The sequence below is a fragment of the Callorhinus ursinus genome, unplaced genomic scaffold (assembly GCF_003265705.2).
Source record: "Callorhinus ursinus isolate GAN/ISIS: 27379988/994484 unplaced genomic scaffold, GSC_fseal_2.0 scaffold48, whole genome shotgun sequence".
In the NCBI taxonomy this organism is placed as follows: Eukaryota; Metazoa; Chordata; class Mammalia; order Carnivora; family Otariidae; genus Callorhinus; species Callorhinus ursinus.
This window is the reverse complement of record NW_027397110.1, coordinates 3,009,787-3,025,747: the sequence shown is the minus strand read 5'-3', so window position 1 is coordinate 3,025,747 and position 15,961 is coordinate 3,009,787. Positions and strand designations below refer to the sequence as shown.

At 59.6% G+C, this 15,961-nt stretch overlaps 1 protein-coding gene across 2 annotated transcripts in view; it reads left to right on the top strand.

The window, feature by feature from the left end:
• GRAMD4 (GRAM domain containing 4) overlaps positions 1–15,961 on the top strand; it is a 79,742-nt gene that overhangs the window by 31,613 nt on the left and 32,168 nt on the right. For both annotated transcript variants that reach the window (XM_025881612.2, XM_073882611.1), the window contains 2 exons: positions 939–1,149; positions 5,129–5,249. In XM_025881612.2, coding sequence (XP_025737397.1) covers positions 939–1,149; positions 5,129–5,249 — 332 coding nt within the window. Of the gene's footprint in view, positions 1–938; positions 1,150–5,128; positions 5,250–15,961 lie in introns of those variants that run through there.

The window sequence follows — 15,961 nt, the reverse complement described above, 5'->3', positions numbered from 1 at the left end:
GGTGCGGAGATACGGGGCACCTCACTCCATGTCCGTCTCTGGGTGAGCATTCATGTTTGCGTTCCCGCGTGTCCCCCCCTCCCCTCCCTGTGACCCACGCCAGGTCTTTGCTGCAGTGGTTTTGGGCTGGAGGGGGCAGGCAGGCAGCCTTCCTTCTGCGCCCGTGGTCTGGGGCTGTGCCGGGCCAGCAGGCGGGCGAGCGCTGGGCTCCTGGCCAGCCCGTGTGTGGGAAGACCTCTCTGAGCAGGACCTCAGCAAGCTGAGTGAGGGCTGGTCGGGCGAGCAGGGAGCTGCTTTGGACAGACAGAGCAGGCTGGGTTGTGTCCCTGGGAGGGGGACCACGCCGAGTCAGGGGACGCGAAGCCAGGGCACTGCTGGGTTCAGAAGGGATCCACTGAGACACCCTAATGCCGAGCATTCCAGCGGTTTCTGGGCGTTGGCTGCTGTCTGAGCAGTGTGCAGAGCTACAGCCTTGACCGTACCCTTGATGGTTGGCTTGTTAGGGGGCTTCTGAGCAGTGGTCGGTCGCCCTCCCCTTTTCTTTGAAGCTTTTCTGCCCTAGCTTTCCCCAGGCTCTCTGGCCTCCCCGTGCACTAGGCTGGCCATCTTTATGGCCGGGAAGGTCCTGCTGACTTGGCTTCCTTCTGCCTTGTGGCGCACATGGGGGGAGGTGACTTGGGTGGGGCCAGGGGCAGGAGCTTGGCCAGCGGAGGGGGAGTGGTGGAGGGGCCCAGGCTGGTGGGTGCCAGGTGGGAGCCAGTGGGCCCCGAGTTTTCCTTGAAAAGCCAGCCTGGCCACTTCCTGAGGGCAGGGCTCGGCCACAGGACCAAAGTGTGTGTAGGAGAACCGTGTGCTCGGGCGGGTGGGTGCGCCATGGGGACAGGTGGCCAGTGGGCGAGTGACCGAGTGACCGAGCCTCTTCTTTTCTTCTCTTGCAGGGACCCCGACCGTCATGTTAAGGTAAAGCAGAGGGGCTCAGTGCTGAACATGCTAAAGAGGCTGGACAAAATCAGGTTCAGAGGTCACAAGAGAGATGACTTCCTCGATCTAGCAGAGTCTCCAAATGCCTCAGACACCGAATGTGGAGATGAAGTGCCCCTGAAAATACCTCGGACCTCGACCCGGGACAGTGAGGAGCTGAGGGACCCTGTGAGTATGCCGTGCGGGCCTCAGCAGTGGGAATGTCTTCCTCCTCTGTTGGGCCTCGGCCCCGAGTGGGCGAGGGGCCATCCCCCTTCCTCAGATGGTCAGGCTGAGCGTGGACTTGGCAGCCCTGTCCCGCCTGGTCCGGCTTCCCCTCTGTCCTTGTCTTGCTCCCCACCGGACCTCACTGGCAGGTGCTTGTCCCCCTGATCGAGGGTCACAGAGCCTTGCCTTTACCACGGGTCTGTCCAGCCACTGGATTTCTTTTCCTTCCTCATTGGCAGACTTCTCGTCGGGGAGTCATGCACAGAGCCCTTGGCAGCTGGCTGAGGCCGGGCTGGGCCCTCATCATGCCATGTGGAGACAGAGCTGGCCCCTGTGGGCCGGTCTGCAGGGCTCTTTTTAACGGGGCAGCAGCAAATATCCATTGAGCACCTCAGCTAGGCAGCGTGGCTGTGGTGGGAACCGGGCTTGAGTGGGCCCTGCCTTCCGGAAGCCTGTGCCTCTTCACCCGGGAGTGGGGCAGGGGCGGGGCAGGCCCTCTGGCCAGATGTGATTGCAAGGCTCACCATTGTGGGCACAGCTGCCCGAGTGTCCCCCTTTGCCAGTGAAGAAGCCCAGAGTCATCTTACCCGGTGTGGGTGACCGAAGTCGGTGGTCCGTTGGTTTCCTCTCTGAGCACCCGAGCCAGCTTTTCTTCCCTGGTGTGGCCTGTGAGCGCTCACCTTCTCTGGTTTCTTATATTATTAATGCCTTAGAACAGGGACTACGAGTTTGCTCCTGGCAAGAATGAATAATTTACTGGAACTGCCTCCTAGGAGCCAGGCTGCCCGATCAGGTGGGTCGGGCGCTGCAAAGGTGGGAGCAGAGCCTGCCTGGGCGTTGGCTGCTGACCCCTGGCACAGGTGGGCTGGTCCTCCAGCCTCGGGGTCGGGGGGGGCGGGGCCCTGCTGCTGGGTCTCCCAGGGCACGGTGTGTTGCAGAGCGCCACGGGCCGGTGGCAGCCAGGGGCACCATGAGCCGCGGTTCTCCGTGGTGGTCCTTGGGCCGAGTGTGCCATGGCTTCTGAGGAGCGTGAATCCCCACATGGAGCTCACTGCGGGGTGTGACAGGGATCCTGCAGTGGACTCATCTGGCGCCATGCTCTATCTGTCCATCCCTCTAGGACTCCGCGGCACCCACTTTGGTGTGGGTGCTGTCTCAGCAGAAACCTGGACTTGCCCTGGAGCGCAGCCCCCTGCGTGGGGATGGTGGCTGAAGGTCCAGAGGGTCTGCAGGGCCATGCCCGTGCCCCACTGAGGTCGGGTCTGAGGCTGCAGGGAGGTCTGAGTGGTGGCGGCGCTGGAATGTGCCGTCGATGCGTTGACCACTCCCCACTGAGGGACCCTCTCCCCCGGCCCACATCCCTGGGGTGGGCGTGTTGGGCCCGTGCTGTCTGTTGTCCTGGTGGCTGTTACCAGGTCACCTGCCCGCCCTGCCACGGCCCGGGGTGTCATCCCCACGGCTTTCTGCTCTGCCGGCCCAGCGGGTGAAGAGCATGGCTGTGATTCCTGGTTGTTCCTGGGAGGGAGGCTGGTCATCTTTGTGCTTAGGCTTTGGGTTTTTTTTACTTTATTTCTTGTTTATTGTGGTAAAATATAGCTAAAACTCACCGTTTTGGCCACTGGTACGTGTACAGGGCATTAAGTGCATTCACAGTGTCATACGACCGACACCCCTCTCCGTCTCCAGAACATCGTCCTCAGCGCCAACAGAAGCCCCTTCTCCATTAAACGCTGACCCCCACACCGTCCCCCAGCCCCTGGCGCCCACACCTACTTTCCATCTCTGTGGACCGACTGGTCCAGCGACCTACGAGACAATCCTGTAGTACCTGTTGGTTCGTGACTGGCTGGTCTCTGGGTCCTGGGCAGAGATGAATGGGCGCAGCGGTTGGGGGGAAGGGCGTGGGCAGGGGAGGGGTCCTGGGCTGGCAGACGGGCTTGAGGAGGCCCAAGACGGGGGGATGTGTGGGGGGAGGGTGCAGCAGTTGGGGTGATACCCAGCTTCAGGGTGTGGCTGGGGGTGGGGAGGGCCGCGGCAGATGAGGAGGGGGGACCGAGGCCAGGGCCGACCGGGTGGGTCACTGACAGGCCAGTGAGGAGAGGTGTGACAGGGAGGGCACCAGAGCCCTAGAGCTGGGGACAGACAAGTGACCCCGTGCACGGGGGGGCGCCGAGGGGCAGACTCCTCGAGGAGCAGGAGGTCCTGCCCTGAGGGGCTGCAGGGGAGCCCAGGAGGTGGGGAGTTGGAGGCCAGCATTCTAAGGCCACCACTTCCCTGGCTTTATGGTGGTGCTGTGGCCTTGGGGGTTTGCTCAACTGATGGGACCCGAGGGGCTCACAGAGGGGCTCAGACCTCAGAATTCTGGGGTGCCGCCCCTGGGGCCCGCCATCCCCATCGGTGCTCCCTGCTAGCTGGTCTGCACCCTGGAGCAGCCCCTCTGCCTCCCTGCGGTCCACGGGGCTCTGGCTCAGAGCTGCCTTCAGCACCGAGCACCCAGAACCCTGAACCCCCATCCAGGGGGACTCTGCAGGGATTCTTGACGCTCTAGGGCAAATTCCAGATGGACTTTGTTCCAGCATCCTAGAGACTTGGACTTGTGCATTCAGACATGGCCCCGTGAACTGGGGGGCGTCCTGCCCGCTTTTGGAGAGGAGTTGGCAGTTGTAACGGAGGTTGAGTGTTCTGCCTCCACGTCCATGCAGAGCCGCCTTTCCTGGCCAGTCTCTGCCCTCTGCCGTGTGGCCAACCGCCTTGGTCGTCAAGGTGGGGGATGGACAGGGGAGGGATGAGTTTGTGCGCAGGGGGATTGGGTCTAGCATGTGCCATCTGCCCCGTGGCAGGGCAGGTAGAATTCGCCTGCCTTCCACCCCACTCCCCCAGTCCCTGTGCCCACTGCTGCCTGGCCCCCAGGGCTGCAGGGAAACATGGGAACTCGCCCCAGCAGCCAGAGGAGCTCAGAGTCCAACAGGGCAAGGGTCCGGGCAGCCACAGGCCAGAGGGTCTTCCCAGAACCTGCTGGCTTCCCGACGTCCGCTCCTCCTTCCTGAGATGTGGCCTCAGAGCAGGTGACACGTGTATGTGCAGGGGTCTGTCCTGCACCCTCTCTGGGCTGTGTGTCTCCTTCTACCCTCACCTGGCCTGCAGGGGGGGTCATGGAAACCCAGACTGGGAGTCAGATCCCCCTTGTCGCTTGGGGAGGCACACGGGTGCCACTTCTCGCTAGCTCAGCATGAGCGTGCAGCTGTGGGGTGGCCGTGGGAGTGTCCAGTGTGTGCGCCTGGGCAGGCGTGGCAGTGCTGGCCTGTGCTGCACCCCTTCCCCTCCTGTCCGCCGGACGCAAGCGGCTGCCTGTGCCAAGGCCCTGGGCGGGCGGCAGCGGGCAGCGGTACCGGAGCCTGCCCTGCACCCCTCGGACGTCAGGCGGTGGTTTTACTTAGCCCTCTGTGCAACAGGACAGGCCCCGTTTGGAGTTTGCTCACGTCAGGGAGCCACTGCTCCTTCAGATTTACGCAGCCTGGCCTGCGGACATGCCCTCCTCAGCTGCCTGGCGTCCTGTCAGTCCGGCTCCAGGCTGCGAGGGGGACAGGGCCTGCGTCTGGGCTCACCCTCCTCCTGGGGGGCCAGCGCAGGTTTGGATGGTTGCCTTCCCTCCTCAGCCTGAGACTGGTGTGAGTATCAAGAGACTTAGCGTCGCGCTTCTGGCTTTAATTTAAGCTGACCTCGCTGGGCTCCAGGGATGTCCATGTTGTCCGAGATGTCCCTTCCAGTGGCAGGCGAGGCCGAGGTGAACCGATGCGGGCTTCCGGCAGAACGACGCCTTCCTTGCCCAGCAGGGGCTCTGTGGGCCCAGCCCTTGCCAAGGAGGGGTCCTTGGGGCTCGCCTCTGAGAAGCGGGGTGCTTGGAGGTGGCTCCTCTGAGCTCTTGGTGTTCCTCTTGTAGGCTGGTCCGGGGACCCTCATCATGGCTGCAGGAGTCCAGGACTTTAACCGGACAGAGTTTGATCGATTAAATGAGATCAAAGGTCATCTGGAAATCGCCTTATTGGAAAAACACTTCTTACGTGAGTACCCCTGGGTGGGGTGACGGGGGGAATGCCATCCCGCAGACGTGCAACAGGGTGTTGGGGCTGGTGAAGCCACGTGCTGGCTGTCACTGGGCTCACTCGTGCTGCGGACACGTGTGGCCCCCCGTATGACGTCCTCAGCGGAAGCTCCCTGTGCCGCTCCACCAAGACCAGCGCTCTCGTCCGCATGCTGCAAGGTCTTTACTCTGGGGTAAGGGAGGATGTCCCCCGGGAGGCAGGGATTTTGCTGCTTCTGGTGGATCTGGGGTGTTGCATTTCCGGCAGTTGGCTTTCATACTGTGTTCTGTTTAGTTTCGCATCAAGGAGGGAGGGTGAGCCCGAGGGCTTCCTCGTTGGGTGGCCGTCCGCGTTGGTATGTGGGCCGTTCCCTGCCGCTGTGGTTTTGGCCTCTTGGGTGCAAATGGTAGAGACTGCCGTGGGGGGGTCTGCCAGCTCCTCGTGGAGGTGACCTCATCTGACTCCGGCCTTGGCTCTCTCACCGTCTGCCCTGCTCTCTAGACCAGAGCCGCAGGGACAGCCCCCCTGCCGGGAAGGGGTTTAGAGCAGGCGGATTGCTGTGGCGCCCGCACGCGTGCCCCGCTGCGTCATGCGGAGCTTCCACAACTGACACCAGGGCCAGAGCAGAGCTGCTGGGGTGACACAGGAAGAGAGAAGCAGCCTCCTGGCCCCGCGTGTCCAGAGCCGGCCCAGAGCTGCCGGGCCAGGAGGAAGGGCCCACAGACACCACTCCCTCCGTGTCCCTCCGGGAGCCACCCCCCTCGTCCACGCACTCGGGGTTTTCGGGGCTCCAGCCATGGGCCCCCCAGCCCTGCAGCTATGTGGGGCCCTTCACCTGCACGTGACAGCGGGTGTCTGCCGTGGTGGGGAGCCTTGGGGGCTGGCCCTGCCTTTCTCTCCTGGGAAGCAGGGGACCTGGCTGTCCCGGCATTTCTGCACAGTGTCCTGCCACCCGGGGGCTGCAGCCCTGCCTTCCCTCAGAACGCCTCTAGCCTGTCCACGCTCCCCTCGGCACCAGCGTGTGTGCACCACGCTCCCCTCGGCACCAGCGTGTGGGCACGTATGTGTGTACAGGGTCATCGACTCTGTGTGGTGTCTTCCCCCTGCCAGCTGGGCCTGAGCACCCGTGGTTCTGAGGACAGTGCTGTGGAGCGACTCGGTCTCCCCTCGAGTCTAAGGTCGTCGCCGGGCAGCTCAGACAGGCAGGGCCGGGCTGGGTCAGCCCGGGGCTACAGGCGGTGATGGGCCCGCCTGATTAGGTCCTGGTGACCTGGTGCCTGTGACCTTGGCCTGTGCTGAGATCCTGTGGGGAGGCTCTGCATGAACAGAGGGGCAGGCTGCCCCACTGGTTCCCTGGCCAGTACGGACAGAGCTGGACAGACCCTGCCTGAGGCATCGGCTGGTGGAGCCTCATGCAGTTGCCTTTGTGGATCAAGTGGCCAAATACGGGTGGTTTCATGGGGGCTTAATGAAGCAGCAGAGCCAAGTGCTGTCCATGTCTGACTGGGGAGCCCTAGCCGGGGAGGGGGGCAGCAGGCCCCCGGGAGCACAGGTTACCCGGCAGAGGCGGGGCAGGCGGGGCGCAGGTACCCACCAGGCGGACGGGCAGGCAGGATGGCTGGGGCCCGCAGGGACGGCTCTCTGGGCCGACCCTTTCTGCGTTGAACAGAAGCATCCACCCCCCACGGCGCTGCGCGGCTGTCGTCCTCGGTCCGTCCTCGTGGTCTGTCCTCAGTGTTTTACCAAAGGAGCGTCTCTTTTACTCTTGGGCAGCTCATGTTGTAGAAGCGTAAGGTGCAATTATGACAAGCGGCAGTGACGGGCATTCTTTTAAACTACGGAACATTTCAAGCAGATACAGAAGCAGAGTATCTCACATGCTCACGTTCAGCTCTGGCAGGAGGTGGCCGGCGGCGGGCAGGTGGCCCCCACCACCCCGGCGTGGGAAGCCGGTCCTGCCAGCCTCCTGTCCTTCATCTGTACGTTTCAGTTGGCAGCTCGTGGTGTTTTAAAAATGAACGCCACGCGTCTGATACCACAGCTGAAAACATCAAGTCCTTTCGAATCTTCAGACCTCCAGCCGGAGCTCAGATTTCCCCAATTGTCTCCTTTTTTTTTGCACCTCCCAGAGCAGCCCCCGAGGCCCCACGTCGAGTGGCTGGTGCCCTCTGCAGGCTCTCTCTGGTGCTGGTTCTCTGTGTCCCTTGCTCTTCGTGGAGGAAACCAGGCCCGCCCTGGGGGCAACTACACACCGGACCTTGTTCGGGGGCGACCCCGTGGGCTCCCCACAGAGCGCTCCCTGGGAGGACTCCCTCGGTGGTGGCTTCCCTGCGGTGGTTTCCGTCCTTGGTCACGTGGCTTCAGTCCGTCGTCCCGCTGGAGGTTACAGAACGATAATTTCCCATTCCTCCATTCTTTCTCCATTTGCTCACTGACCTATTTCTGAAAACCTAACTACTTGGTTGCTCGAGGGATGGCTCCTAGAGCGGAGGCAGGACACAGGCTTGAATTTTTCCCTTTATTGTCCGGTTTCCAAAATCAGGAGCCGATTCCGTACTCAGCATCCTCCAAAGGTGACCAGTGAGGGTGCTGAGCTTTTTGGTGTCATCACGAGATCGTGGCCTTGAACGTAGCTGATGTGTCTTAGTTGCTGTGGCCACTGCCCCCTTGGTGCTAGATAGACCTACTTCTGGGCGGCGGGGGCCTCCTCCAGTTTGCTTCTGAGTCCCTTTGACATGAGCCAGTCCTCTGTGAGCAATCCCTTGCTTTCTGGTGAGACAAGACACTCTGGGCTCTTCTTCCTTTTTTTTTTTTAAGATTTATTTATTGGGGGGAGAGAGTGCGTGCATGTGGAGGTGGGGGAGGGGCAAAGGGAGAGAATCCCAAGCAGACTCCCCATTGAGTGCAGAGCCCGGTGCGGGGCTCGGTCACAGGACCCTCAGATCATGACCTGAGCCGAAATCAGGGGTCTAATGCTTAACCAACTGAGCCACCCAGGTCCTCCCCCACCCCCCACCCCCGGCCAGGTTCTTCTTAAACATTTCCTGCCCCTGTCCTGGAATTAGCCATTTCCCCTGGCTCCTGTCGGTCGAAAGTGGTTTTTAGAAGATAAATAAGGATTCTGGGGGTACTCACTGCTGTCAGTGTTTCTAGACCTTTCCAGTGGGCAGAGGTAGGGCATCCCGAGTTCATCCAGATAGTTTGAATTCACATCCAAGACCATGGGGTTTTTGGTTTTTTTTCTTTTAAAAAAAATAATGATAAAGTATACAGGTGATCTAAAATTTGCCATCTTAAGCATTTTGGTGTGTGCCCTTCAGTGGCGTTGACCTGTTCACGGTGCTGTGACGCCGTCACCACTGTGTGGCCATCTCGTGAAGCTGAAACCCTGTTCCTGTGAAACCACAGGCCCCCTCCCCCGGCACCACCACCCGTCTCCGTGAATCTCACTCCCCCAGGGGCCTCGTGTGAGTGGGACCTTATGGTATTGGTGTTTTTTGTGTTGGGTTGGCCTCACAGAGCAGTGTCCTCCGGGTTCATTGGGTCGTGGCAGGTGTGAACCTCTCCTTCCTTCTGCTGTGCAGACGGGCCACACCGTGTCCCTCTGTCCACCTGGCAGTGGGCCCTCGTGTGGCTGCTGTGAGCGTCGGGGTGTGTTTTCTCTTCAAGCCCCCTGCTCTCAAACCCCGAGGGCTTCACCTGACCTCATCAGACTGTTCTCTGAGCCTCTCCTGCTGCCCATCCTGGTTCTCGTGAGTGACACGGGCAAGGCCTCGTTTGTTTTATCCCCAGGTCACCCACGCAGCGGCCTCGGGATGCGGCCCCCGCACGGCCCCGCTGTGTTCGCTGGTTCCTCTGCGCTCAGGGGAACCGATCCCACGAGGCTCGTACGGTGATGCGACTGAGTTTTCCCCTTTGCGGCTACGTCACCAGCTCAGTACAGACTTGCTGTGTGTTTCTTGTCGCTTGAGATCTTGAGAGATCACTTCTGTTTCCGGTTCACTTTTTCTTTTGACCCAATTTCAGATTCACAGGAAGGTGCCAAGAAGAATGCCAAGCTAGTTTTCAGCTAGAGTGTTCCCAAGGATAGCATCTCACCACGTTTGTCTGCCTGTCGGTCTCGTATCCTTCCTTCCGTGTGTTTTATTTTCTGACCCTGTTTGGGGTCATCTGCGGACACAATGTCCCTTGGGCTCTGACTGCTTCTGTGTGTTTCCTGAGAAGTGAGCATGTTCTCTCACCTGACAGTCCAGGTATCACTCTCCGGAATGAACGTGGATGCCAGACAGTTATCTAACCTGAGACTGCAGCGCGCGTGCAGTCATGTCCTGGAATTTCTAGCAGAAGGTCCCCGGGCACATGTTACGTGCAGGTGTCCTGTGTTCTCAGGCTCCTGTCACCGAGCGGGATGTTGACGTTCTCCAAGAGTGCAGGTCCCTCGGTTTCGGTGTGTCTGACGTCCCCATGGGGAGGTCAGATGAGGAACGTCACAGGAGTGATGCTGTAGCCTCGGTGCCTCCGTCAGGAGGTGCACGATGTCATTTCGTCCTGTTGACATGTATTGTAAAGAGTTCTTTTCTTTTTTTCTTTTTTTTTTTAATTTTTATTTGAGAGAGAGAGAGTGTGCACGCATGAGCAGGGGTTGGGGCAGAGGGAGAGGGAGAAGCAGGCTCCCCGTTGAGCAGGGAGCCCGACATGGGGCTTGATCCCAGGACCCCCGCGATCATGACCTGAGCTAAAGGCAGCCACTTAACAGAACGAGCCACCCAGGCACCCCTACAATTATTTACGTGGTTGCAAAGTCAGGGTATATTCAGAGGAATGGAGTTTGTCTTCCTGAATACCTTCATTCCTTCTCTCTGGACAACCAGTTGTCTTTTGATTTTGCAGTTTATCCTTCCCTGACTCTTTTGTAGAAGCAAATTTGTACATTTGTTCTTACCTTCCCCCTTAGATAAATCTTGTCCTGGTCTCACTTTCTCCACACTTACATTGCCTCCCGGAGGTCCCTCCAGACGGTCCTTCGACGTGTTCCGTGTCCTGTCTGCCATGTGGATCCCGTATGCACGGTTTAACCCACCTGCGTCCTGTGACGGTGAATCCATTGCCGCCAGCCACTTAACGTGGTAACAGGTGGTTCTCCCGGGACTGCGCCGTGGGTGCCCGGGCTGGGCCTGTTCTTAGACCCCGAGCGGCCCAGGAGAGCCTGTCTTTCTCCACTGCTGCTTCCGTCTTGGTAGCCAGGGGAGCATAGTGCGTAGGAAAGGATCTGCAGCGTTCTTGACACCCAGAGTTGTTGTGGTTGCTGTTGACCCGGCCTCCGTGCGCCGGCGTGGCCGCCCTGCCTGCTCCAGGTCTGCAGGAGAGGTGCTGACGTGGGCAAGGGGCAGCTTTGCTGTCCACCGGGGAGCGGTCAGCTGGGGACGTTCACCCCTTCGAGCCCTCAGTCCCTCCATCTGTGAAATGCCCCAGTGCTCAGTGTTAAAATTCCATTCAATTACCTGTAGTACTTTCTCTCCGAAAGCAGATGATTATTCTTCGTGGGGAGGAGGAAATAGCCCAAGTGTGCAGCGGCTCGCTTCACCATGAAATATTGAACAGTACAAATGTTCCTGTGAGGAATGACGCGGGATGGGCAACGTGAGATGGAAGCGCGTTCTGGCTCGTGATGGGAGGCAGGAGCCCGAATCTGTTAAAGAGGCCCATAAACGAGTTCAAAGCATCATACCTTTTCATTGAGCAGCTGCCGCTTTCTGAGCTCACGCGCACTGTTCCCGGTTCTGTGCATTTCTCCGTCTCCTGCTGGGTAAGGAGATTCTCCAGCATGGTGAGCAGCACACACAGGCTCTCCCCAGAAGTGACTTGGTGTGGAATTTGGATCTTGGAGGAAGGGCTTATGGGGCCTTGAGTCCGGGGGCATCCTGGTGGCCAGGCTGAGCCTGAGGCTCCCTTACCTGAGTGCGGGTTCTGTGTTGCCGGGCGGTTTCTTCTTCCCGTGTTGAGGTAAAGGCCCGTGGAATCCTCCCTGGACATGCTAGAGGGTGCTGTCCCAGGGGGCCACACTCTGGGGTCTTGAGCCCTCGGGGTAGGGACCGTCCTCACTGGGCCACCGACACCCACCTGGCGCCAGGCGCGTGTGGGTTCCTGGTGGACACAGGTGGGCGGACGGCAGAGGTAGTAATTCTTGAAGAACATTCTCGGGGAGAGGGTGCCCCTTGCTTATGAGCCCCCGTGCTGCTGGGAGCTCCCTTTCCTGCCCTGATACGCGGCGGGTCAGCGTAGCTCTCTGCTACCTGCGTGAGAGGGTTTCCCAGAGAGCCTGGCCAGGGAGGCGAGCAATCCACTCCTGTGGCCTGCAGCAGGTCTCTGAATGCCTAGACTTAGCAGGAGGGCCCTGGAGTGAAGGGAAGTTTCTGAGCAGCCAGTACGGGTGATTCAGGGTGAGGAAGAGCTTTCTCACCCACAAAGTCACCTACAGACAGGAGGGCCCAGGGAGCTGCCGTGGCCTGCTGCTGGGGGGCGGGCGTCCAGACGAGGTGAGACGGCCATTCAAGGCCTGCGGGCGGCAGGGTGGTCTCGGCCTGCAGATGTCCATCTGGGGTCTGGCTGCTTATTTGTTTGGCTCTGCTCCTGCTGTGAATTTGTTGATGTTAAGCAGAAGGTGAAGACAGGTAACAGAGGTGAGACTGGATGTGTGGATCAGATAAGCTTTATTTCGGAAGAAATGGAATTGGCCCCGAAGAAAATGACTTGAACGACCCACTGGGCGGGCCAGAATTCCAAATTTCTAGATCCCTTCCTTTGCCGGGTGAGAATGTGTCCTTTAATTATTCATTGCGGATGCTGAGCATGGAGAGGCCAGCTCACCACCCCAGGCTGTGTCGTCCCAGCGCCAGCCGAGCACCCCGCCTGCCCAGCTCACACTTCAGGGGAGAGACCCCTGCATCCTGCCAGCGCCAGGCCTGCTCCCGAGGGCTGCAGGTGTCTTGGGGTGAGGGGTGAAGTCGGGGAGGAAGCTAGCACACGCCTGCCTGTGTGTTAGGTGGCTCCGTGTCCGGGGTCTGGCAGTGTCTTCTGATGGGCCCCTTGGAAGATGACAGAACTGAGCTCCATGGGGAGTGTTAAGTCAGGAGCCGCACTGAGCTCTGGGACCTGTCTCGCTGATGCTCTGCATCCGCCCCCTGAACACCTCACCGATTCCCTGCGCTGTGAGGATGTGATCCCCACTTACAGGTGGCACACCTGAGCTCTGTGTGCACAGGGCCATCCTCTGCCGCCTGCCAGCCAGTTCCCTCCTGCTAAGACCCTTGTCGGTGTGCATGAGGCCCACCTGGCAGAGATGGGCTGTCCTGTGCTGTGGGGTTGCCCCAACTTTCCAGCCCTGTAAGGGGGCTCTTCCTTATCCACATTTCATCTCCTCTCCTGAGCTAGATTCTCATGTGAAGATGAAGGTCGCTGCTGCCTTATGTATACATTCCCACAGCTTAGGCCTGTGGTCAGGCAGCGGGTGCTCAGTGGACATTATCTGTGGCTGGGTGGGTGGGGGTTGGATGGGTGGATGGGTCAGTGGGTAGGCGAGTGGGTGGGTGGGGGTAGATGGATAGATGACTCAATGGGTGGGCAAGTAGATGGATGGATGAACAAATGGACTGCTCCTTTTATTGAGCATGCTTCTGCACATCCTTCAAGGTCCTACTGGGTACCTACCTGAGCTCTGATCCTCTAAATACGTCCTTTCTTGCTCCTGTCTTGTCGGGTGTTTGGTCCATAAGCACATGTTTTGTATGTGCCACATTTGCTGTCCAGTGAGCTCTCCCACTTAGAGACTCGGCCTGGTCTCACCTTGCTGGGGAGCAGAGTCCCTTGCTGCCCCCACCCAGTACTGCGTGGGGAGCAGGTGCTTAGCTAAACATAGCTCATTGCTGTGGGGACGGACAGGGGCCTGGAGGGCTCAGCTGCTGGCACTAAGTGCTGGGTTGGAAAGAGAGAGGGACTGTGAATGGGGGGGGACTGGGCGCTCACACATGCTCTGTTCCAGAACTGGGCCCAGGGTCTCAGAGTCCAGACCATGGGCGGCCAGATGAAGCACACCATCTCTGCTGAAGGGCTGTCGGTTCCTGGGATAGGCTGGGATCCTGTTTCTTATTAGTTTACGTGGAAAAACTTGTAACACACTACTTGTTCACCCAGACCCCAGTCGGTTTCCTAAGACACCCTGCAAACACCATGAGAGGCCGGTATCTCAGCAGGCCATCTTGAAGGGGTGAGGTGTTTGATGCAGTGCTGTTTCCGTCCGCGGTGGTGAGGAGCATAGCAGGAGGGAAGCCAGCATCAGGGAGAATGTGCGGGTGGAAGTTTACATAGAAGCCAGGCGTTGCCCATCAGGAACCGTTTTTCTTCAAAGAGTGGCCGAGGGTGGGGGGAGGGAGCTTCGTGGCCGCTTCTTCACTGGTCGCTGAAAGTAAAGCTGTGCCCTTGCCTTAGAACCTGGTAACTTGTCGCAGTGGGGAGCACGTGGGCCTGGCTTCTAGAAAGGCCCCTGGCCATGGCCAGAGGGGTGAATTGGGCTGGTAGGCGGCGCCTGGGGAGGGAGGTGAGGGGGTGGAGCCTGGGGCCCCCAGGTGTGTTGGCTTCGCACCTGGGTGGCAGAAACAGCTTAGCTTTTCCAGTGGTCCCTGTGTTTGCAGGCCCGGCCGGTGGGAAGGCGTTTTATTTAAGGATTATCACTTGATTTTTATTTTTGGCTGTGGCTGGGCCTGTTGAATTATGTGCCAAGAGGACTCCTGCTTGAAGAGTTCTACTTTTACAGGTTTAAAAATAGCCTGGAAGCTGGTTTCTTCCTCCCAGTGACTTCCCTGGTGGCTGGGGTGCTGGGTTGGGCTGGTGCCCGTGCTGTCTGGGCGTGCGGTGGGCATGAGCCACACCGTCCCGTCTTTCTCCCTCCAAGCCAGGGTGGTGGTGGGCTGGTGGTGGACGAGGTGCCCGGAGTGACCGGTGAGCGTGCCGACCCTGCCCTTCTTTCCGACCGGGGCAGGCCAGCCGGCTGGGGCGCACAGGTGAATCCTGGATGGCTCGCTTTGCCACAGAGCGCTGCTGTTTGCCTCTTCGCGGGGCTCCGTGGCTGTGGCTTGTTTGCCGTGTCCCTTCGAAAGCAGTGGTCCGCGGTCTCTGTGAGGAAATGGGCCGCGAGCATGACCCGATGGTGTTCTCCTTGTTAGGGTCCCTGAAAGCTCCTCCATGAGCGGGACCCTGGGCTGCAGGAAGGGGGCATTTTGGATGAGGACACCAAGCCCTATTAGACAGTCAAGACGGGGGCGCTTGAGGGGTTGAGCGTCAGACTGTTGATGTCGGCTCAGGTGGTGATCTCTGGGTCCTGGGATGGAGCCCTGCGTCAGGCTCCGCACCGGCGTGGGGACTGCTTGTCCCTCTCCCTCCCCCTCTGCGCCTCCCCCAACATGCATCTGTGCTCCCTTTCTCTCTCTTTCTAAAATGAATAAATAAATCTTTAAAAAAAAAAAAAAAAGAAAAAGGGAAAAAAGAAAGTCTGTTGCCCAGCTGCTCTGGTGGGAGGTGGGTGGCGAGAGGCTGTGTGCCCGGAGAGCCGGCCCTGGTTTCCCTCGGTGCCACATACCTGGCAGTCCCGTTCAACAGGAGCTCAGGGAGGAAATTAATGAATTACAGTGCTGATTCTCTCTCCCAGGGGTGCCCTCGGATCCTAGAAGGTTTGGGGGTTCAGACTCATTCCTCAGGCAGGCATTTTGGCTTCTGCAGTCTCCCACAGGCTTCCGACTGCCCCTGGCTGTCTATGCCAGGTCAGCAGAGGCCGCAAGGCCCTCATGGCCACACCTGGCCACACCCGGCCTTGAAAGGGAGTGAGTCATTGTGCTGGGAACCTCGCTGTGCGCCCTGGGCTGGCCTGGTGAGCGCTCCTGCAGCGCCTTTCCGCCCTGCGGGGCTGTGACTTGGTGGTCTGATGGGACCACCCAGGGCTCCCACTGCTGGGGACCCCGCCTGTCACTTAGCTGCTGGTACATGTGGACAAGTGGGTGTCCTGGGCCCAGGAGGCAGGCTGGGTGCAGCCTGCCCCACGTGGAGGCACAGAGGGGCTCAGAACAGCCCGAGAGCTGGTGGATTCCCAGGGGCAAGAAGGCCCTCTCTGGGCCAGGTGGGCGGAGGGGCTCATCACCCTCTCCTGGGGCCAGCACGGCCTCCGTGGATGCAGAGTCTTGTCTCAGGGAGGAATGTGGGGGGCAGAATCCTGGCCCCCCCGAAAGTGTCAGCGACCTGGTCACCAGAACCTGTGACTGACTGTGGTCAGCTTGCTTGGCACAAAGGATTTGTAACTGAGCTGAGGATCTGAGCGGGGAGTTCTCCTGGCTTTACCGTGAGTGCGAGGGCGGGGGTGGGGGGGCCGAGGGTCAGAGATGTGACTGTGGAGTCATCGTGGCTGGGGGTCACCAGCCGAGGAGGGCAGCGCTGCTAGAAGTGGGGAAAAGCAGCAAACAGACTCTCCCTGGAATATTCCTAGAAGGAGCCAGCCCTGCTCACACCTTGGTTTTAGGCCTTCTGATCTGTAGAACTGTTAAGATAATAAATTTGGGTTGATTTAAGCCACTGTGTTGTATTTTTTTTTACAGCAGCAATAGGGAATTAATATGGGGGCTCTTTGAGCCGCTTTATTGCCGCCCCCC